Below are 7942 nucleotides of genomic sequence, written 5' to 3'. Positions count from 1 at the left end.
AGGTATGAGGCAATATGTGGAAGAATGGCGCAGGACATACAGTGCTAAAAGGGGACCCAAACATAAAGGACATGTTCCAATGAAGTTATATTAAGTTGGCACACCAATGCAAAGAGTAGCCATTGACATTGTTAGTCCTTTGTTCCAAACTCGTGCTGGAAACAAGTACATTTGTGTGGTGATGGATTATTTCTCCAATTGGCCTGAGGCATATGCTAAACCAGATCAAGAAGCTACAACTGTAGCTTCGGCTATTAGTGATTTCTTCTTCAGATTTGGTATGCCATATGAACTGCATTTGGATCAATGCCGTAACTTTGAATCAGGTGTGTTCTATGAATGCTGCAAGTTGTTTGGTATACGAAAGACTAGGACAACGCCACTTCACCCACAGCCTGATGGGATGGTAGAAAGGTACAAGTGGACACAGGGACAGGAATTGGTAAATTTGATGTTTGGGTGGGAACTTCGGTTGCCAGTGAATCTAATAACAGGACGCCCACCTTACGAAGAGTTGCCTAAAAATGTGTCACAGTTCGTGAAAGTGATACCTGAAAGGATGGATGATATTCATCATCAAGTGCATTCAAACTTGAAAACGTCTGCTGATTACATGAATCTATGTCATGATAAGATATCTACTGAAGTCAGCTTTGTACCAGGAGACAAGGTGGGGTTGTATAATCCCAGGAAGACCAAAGGGAAGTCTCCTAAGTTGTCCTCTCCATGGGAAGGCCCATATGACATAGTGGATCGTCTCTCAGACGTGACTTTCCAAATAAAATATGGTCAGCGAGGTAAGCCAAATGTGGTGCATGCAAACAGGCTTTGACTTTTTCATGGTCCAGGACATTTCAGTTGGAACGAAGTGAACGATGGAACAAAAGATGCCGCTGAAGATTTGTCACCTGGAAAAGCCATTGTCGAAGAAGAAACTCTACCCGGTTTTGAGAAGGGAAACGGTGAAGCCCTTGATGAAGTTACTACCACTGATGGGACTATTACCGATAATAGATCAATTCCTGATGGAGCAGATGAACCCCATGTGAAGCAGAAGCCAACGAGATGGAGACCAGTACGGAAGAAGATACATCCCGTGGCAATAACTTAATTAAATGTACAGAATTTACAAACACAAAATTAAAATTCAACAAAGTCTCTTAATTTTTTAATTATCTATTGGTTTAATGTAAGTGGCTATTGTAGAATGAGCAATACTAAGGAAGGGGCAGTGTTACAACAGCAGAAGTCACGCGACGTTGGGAGCATGCACACTGGAGTTTCTAGAAGGATCGTGACATATCGGGTAACCTCACGAATATCCCAGTATTTGCTAGACACCCTCTTTTTTTAGTATATAAATGCAGATAGATTGAAGATAGAGATACTTGAGTCAAGTGAACAGTAGGCACCGTAAGTAAAGTGTGTGAATTGCTGTGAATTATAGCATGTGTTTATAAAAGTAGTTAAGTTAAAGTGACTGTGGAAATTCTGTGTATTGCAAAGTTGTATTGAGAAAGAATAAACTTGTTTCAATTAAGAAAGGACTTGTATCGCTGAAGTTTCTCGGAAAGAATTTCTACGGAAAATTAACAAACAAACAGATACGTAACAATGGCATACAAAGCAAGTGAGAAGAAATATATAAGCTGTTCAACAAACATGCTTATACACAAGAGTTGGGATGTTAACAATTAGGAGAGATTGCTAAACATAAAAAGAAGTAATATGAGTAGATGGTAAAGGTATAGATGTGTCAGCAGAAAAACTGACTTTAGTATGTACCAATGGCACAAAAGCAACTTGGATCCGTTGGCCAAGAGTGACCTCATACTCCAGCCGAATGTATATAAAACACGTTAATAATTTGCACCTGTACACCACAGAAATACCTCTAGTATATTGGCTCAACTTAGAGTCAGAGGTTGAGGCTGACGAGTCAGTGGAAGATGATAATATCATCTCACTGTGTGTTGATTCACCTGGTTAAGAAAAAGAAAGAGCTGAAATTACTTAACTGGTTATCTACGACTACCCAGATGAGGAAATGTTGTAGTTAGAGTCAAAAGATAGCCTACAGTTGGCCAAGTCACTTATGATAGCCTCCTCACCATTTCAGGTGGAACTGATCAGCTTAAGATGTTAAAACGATGTGTTTATCACGAGATTAATGGGATTGAAAGGGCTTCGAAGCCGTTATTTTACTATATGGGAAGCCAACACATATTAAGTGATAACTGCTTGATTTATTTCTTACACTAGGATGGCTATGTGATTTAAAAATAAATTAATAAAAGTATATTACGACCTTTGCTTTGTGAACTAATGACTGAATTTTCTGAAGCAACATGTTGTCCAATGTTTTAAGAGAATCACTCATCTGATCTAAGCGAGAGGCAAGAAATCTACAGAGCATGCTGCCTGGTTCTCATTACATTCTTCATGTACACCTGGACCTTACATTTTATAGACTTAACCAAACGTTTCTCTAATAACTAAGTACTTTAAATTCTTAACTTTTTCAAAAATGCAGAAAAATACACTTAAAATTTCTAAAAATAAACTACGTTTTAAAAGTATATACTTTTTCCCTTAATTTTAAAGTTTCTGATCTCGACTTCCCCCAGTGGGAAAGTGGTAAGTCTACAGATTTACAATTCTGAAATCAGAGGTTTGATTTCCCTTAACAGATAGCCTGATGTGGTTTTGCTACAGAAAACGTATCTCAACTTTCGTTATTCAAAGCAATATAATAAAACTGAAATTGGTTACTTGATTTTGAAATTAAGCAAAAAACTCAGTTGATTTATTTCCTTACAAGACAAACTATTCATGCATTTAAAATATTGTAAAATAAAGTGGGGGAATTTGGATGTTATACATTTAAAGCAAATCATTGAAACACAGAATAAGATTTTGATACATGTTAGAGAAAAACAGTTAGTTACGTTAAATAGTTTAAAGTTACAGTTAAGTCTTAATTCTTTTGCTGAAGAAACTGATAATGTAATATTTAATTTTCTAAGTGTGTTTTGAATGATAATTAGAAAAAAGTGATAGATTGTGGTTTAAATCTTAGTATTTCTTACAAGCTTAAATTTGAATATTACTTTACGCAATTAGAATTGTTTTTTTTGTTGTGTGTGTGTGTGTGTGTTTTTGTTGTTTTTTGGTTTTTTTTGGAAATGAGTATATCAAACAATTCAGAATAATTGTCTTAAAATGTTAAATTAAATGTAGATAAACACAACCCTTAAGCATAAACATAAGACACACTGCACCAAAACATAAATCTAAACCAAACATAAGCATACATGCACTGTAAAAAAAATTAATTAATCTGAAAATTAACTATGCAAAACGAGGTATAAGCACAATAATCTAATCAAAATGCACAGTTCAGTTGGGAAAGATAAAGCAACTCACCTAAAGTAGATCTAACAGTGTGCAAGTTGGTGTAACAAACTAAAACAAAGCGCAGCTACAACCAGAGTCGAGTATAAAAAAAAGGATTCATTAAACTTTATCAACCACAGAAGTCCAAAGTAAAACTTTCAAACAAACAAACGGAATACGACTTGTATCACTTACCAAAAAAACAGTTATTAAATACGTACATAGACATGATACTAACGTTAATGAACAATACAACATAAGTATCAATATCAATAGATAGAGGAATTAAAGAAAAGAACCAGTAGAATAGAAGAATCTATTTCCACAAAAACAACAACAAAATATTCCAAAATTAAACTGCTTCAAGATCAATAACAATATCGAACATAAATCACCAATAACTTGTTTCAGCTCAAGGTAGGGTATTTATATAGTGGTTAGACCACGAGGTTACATCTCATGTGAATAGCTAATTTACATAATCTTGCATAATATTATTACCTGAACGTCATCGCTAGGAGAAGCTTGTGTTACTTTGATAATACAAACATACTAAACTTCAGCGTGCAAAATAAAAAATACAGGAATGGTGAAAAACTCGCCAAAATAAAATAACTTTATTGATAAACAGTTTTTCACCATTACTACATTTTTTATTTTGTAAGTTCCTCGCCCACGCAATTCGTTTATTACTAGAACTGAAATTCAATTGAGCTAGAAAGTGAATTAGCGCTTTAATATAACTAAAAATTCATAGTAGAACTAAGCTATAGAAGGAATAATAAATGAACAGTAAACAATACCATAACAACATAAAAGTAGAATTCGCTATGTCACAAGTACACTATGCTTTCTATTTGTTTGGTATAATAAATATATTGTTCATTTATTCACATTTGTTCAATTTCATTATTTCATATTTAAAGAAACTCAGTCAGGTTACCAACAATAGAACACTTCTATTATTTCTTGATTGAATCTGCTGTTATGAGCGGAATTAACTATCTGATATTTGTTGGGAATCGGTTTTACCTGAAAATACCACATAAGGGTCAATATTTTTCGTACCCGACTGAATATCAAGTTTTTGTATGCTTATACTATATAAAAGCAAACTTGCCTGTATGGTCAAAGATTGAGATAGTCAATTATGCCAGCCAAATCAATCTTCATTACTTGATGTAGTGCCTAGAGAACTGGTAAGATGTATTTGGTCCTAAATTTTCATATCGCTGGTATTTTCTTGTACATTCCTTTGTGCCCACTCTGTTACTAATACACTATTCACCAAAATATTAGCATATTTGTACATATAGACAAAAAAGCCAGGTAACGAAAATAATATTTTGTGTTTGTGTGTATATGTGTTTGTGCAAATAAAGGCAATAGTGCTTAACTTAGTAAAAGCGCAACTGATTTTCAGTCTAACAGTTAATTTACTATCAAGGAAGCACACGTTATGGTATACTTATTTTTCATTGGGAAAATATAGAAAACGCATTTAATCAATTTTCAAAGTCACACAACCATAGGTTTTTTCGTGAACTATCTGTTAAATTGTAGAAAAATATGACTTTATGAAACACTTTTTAAATCTTATTATGTGTATTGAAGAAGTATTCTCTTATTTTCTATTTTTTGCCAAAGATGAAATTTAACCTAGCGTGAGATGTTGTAAATTCTCCATTCTGTGAGCGCGTGTCAAACTTCGTACTTGTAGATAAATTTTGAAGTTAAGTTGAACTACTTGAAAATTTTAGTTATAAGTTCGTGATTAGCTCAGTATGTGTTGATCATCTTTTAAATATTACGTCTTGTAGTTTATTCGTTGCGAATGCTAAACGCAAATATAATATTAGTTGGCTAGATATAGCGGCTTAACGAGTTAAGCCTAATTTTTTTAAACGTGTGTTAAGCACGTGGCATTCTATACGTTTAACTTCTGTTCGATTTCAACTTAAGACATTCAATATTTTTCGAAACGTGTCAGTTTCAAAAATTGTACGATGACTGACTTTAAACGCACCGAAGTGGAATTAAAACCACGAGGCAAAACAAAGGTAACTGCTGAAACTTTATATTGGAAAAATTTTGGATCTCCAATTGCTGTCAAAGACTATGGTGCAATAGACTATGTTGACTTTTCCCAAGAACAGCCTTACAACCTTGCAGTAACTTCTTCATCTAAAATACAAATATATAGCTCTGTGAACGCTCAAGTAAATCGCACTTTATCTAGGTTCCGACAAAGAGCATTTGGAGGTAAGTTTCGAAGAGATGGAAGACTCTTAATTGCAGGTGACGAGGAAGGAGATGTGCGTTTGTTTGACACTCAGACAAAATCATTGCTTAGGATTTTCAAAGGACATAAAGGACCAGTACACAGGTGTTTTTTTGGAAGTTCAGAAACCCAGGTAATAAGTTTTTCTGATGACATGTCAGTTTGTTTGTGGGATATTCCAAGTGAAACAAGGCTGCAATGCATTCAACAACATAAAGATTATGTACGAGCAGGAGGAATGAGTTTACTAAGTCAAGATGTTGTTGTTTCTGGCTCATATGATCACACTGTTAAAGTATTTGACTTACGGAACAACAACTGTGTTTTTTCTTTTGATCATGGTTTTCCAGTAGAGTCTCTTCTGTTGTTTCCATCAGGGACATCAGTTGTGTCAGCAGGTGGTACCAGTGTGAAAATTTGGGATCTTCTTAATGGAAAAATTTTGTGTGATCTGAGAGAGCATCACAAAACTGTAACATGCCTTAGTTTTGCAAGGGATCAGGGATGTATCTTATCAGGTTCACTTGATAAACATGTCAAAGTATTTGAAAGTGGAATATACAAAGTGGTTCACACACTGGACTATCCATCACCAGTTCTGAGCTTAGCTGTATCTCCAAATGACATGGTTATTGCAACTGGAATGGCAGATGGTCTTCTTTATATCCAGAACAAAAAAGAAAGTGTAGAAGAGCAAAATCGTAATTTGAAAATAAATAAGAAAAATAAGATGCATTATAAATACCGTGTGTATAATCAATATAAACCAGAAGAGTCTGACATCACTGTCATAAATGATGAACACAAAAAGCTACCAAGGTATGATCACTACCTACGTACCTTTCAAGTAAGCAAAGCTTTAGATTGTGTGCTCAGGAAATATGTACAAGAAAGGAAGCCTGAAATAACTATTGCAGTTATTCAAGAGCTTATACGTCGTGGATCACTCAGAGCTGCAGTAGCTGGAAGGGAAGGAAAATCTATGGTATCACTTTTCAGATTTGTTTCTAAGTATCTGCATGATTCACGGTTTCAGGCTATACTTATGGATGTTGCATTTATACTTATTGAGATCTATGCTCAAAAACTAGGGGAATCTGAACAGTTGCAACAACAGTTTAATAACTTAAAAAGTGCCATTGACCAAGAAATAAAAATTTTGCATATATTTATGAAAATTCGTGGAACCATCAGTGCTGTTAGAGCTGGAATTTATTTCAATAAAAACCCAGATATATGTTCTTCCACAGACACTTTAATACCAAACATAATTCCACGATAATGTATATTAGAAATTTGGAACTTGTAATTTGATTCATCTTTTAAAAGTCCAGGGAAAATAAAAACTGTAAGTAAGTGTAGAACTGATAAAAGTAGCTTTACACTTCACAGTGCCAAATTGGCAAATGTCTTTCTACCTGTTTTATTAAAAATGTTTCAGAATGATATTTTAAGAAGTCTACTTGTGTTGTATCTTCAGTTTATTAATGCAAGTTGATATTTTGTGTCTGAAAGTAAACACTTATGATCATAGATAAGAGATAAATGATTTTTTGGAGGTGACCCATATCCATATGTTTTAGAACAGTTTTGTCTTCAGCTGATTTCTTAAAATATTAGTTTGAAGTCATGATTTTCACAAATTGTACAAATAACTTTACAATTATAAAATACTGACATATATTGTAAAAATGTTTTACAAATTGATTAAAAAGGTTAAGGTACTTTCTTGACTAAATGATTTGCAGTTGACAGAATTTCTTTCTCATTCCAACAATCTCTTGCTAAGATAAAACACATTGCCAATACACTGCATTAAAGTTTAAACCAGGATTTCAGAGATTACCTTGCATGCTTACAGTGTTAAAAAAGTTTGACACCCTGATTGCAAAACCAAAAGCAGTTAACTAGTTAACAAATTGGTGATTACAAAATTAATTTAATTAAGCATTCTTTGTATTTTACTAAATTAATTTTAAGTAGCAGAGCTAAATAAATCTTTAGACTTGAAATAAAATGAGTCATGAACAGGAGTAAGCATGTTAGCTTTTCATATATAAATTTTTTAAGATGGCTATTTTGAAGAGAAGAAATCTCATTCTAAACATTATAGTAAACAATAAGATATAATGTGGAAGCATTATATATGTCTCATATCTCAATATACTAAGCCTGTTTGCATTTCATTTTATTCTGCAAAATTTTGTTTTAAAAAATACAGTTTTCACTAATTACCTTATAACTGTATGATCAGATCTTAAATTA

At 33.5% G+C, this 7942-nt stretch overlaps 1 protein-coding gene across 1 annotated transcript; it reads left to right on the top strand.

The window, feature by feature from the left end:
• The first annotated feature begins 5078 nt into the window (after positions 1 to 5078).
• On the top strand, positions 5079 to 7386 carry LOC106460358 (U3 small nucleolar RNA-associated protein 15 homolog). Its single transcript, XM_013920050.2, has one exon. It carries the CDS (start codon positions 5403 to 5405, stop codon positions 6957 to 6959), a length of 1557 nt encoding a protein of 518 aa, XP_013775504.1. The 5' UTR covers positions 5079 to 5402; the 3' UTR covers positions 6960 to 7386.
• Positions 7387 to 7942: the final 556 nt, after the last annotated feature.

The sequence above is a fragment of the Limulus polyphemus genome, unplaced genomic scaffold, assembly GCF_000517525.1.
Source record: "Limulus polyphemus unplaced genomic scaffold, Limulus_polyphemus-2.1.2 Scaffold759, whole genome shotgun sequence".
NCBI lineage: Eukaryota > Metazoa > Arthropoda > Merostomata > Xiphosura > Limulidae > Limulus > Limulus polyphemus.
Note: the sequence above shows the minus strand (reverse complement) of the source record. Positions and strands in the feature narration are given on the sequence as shown.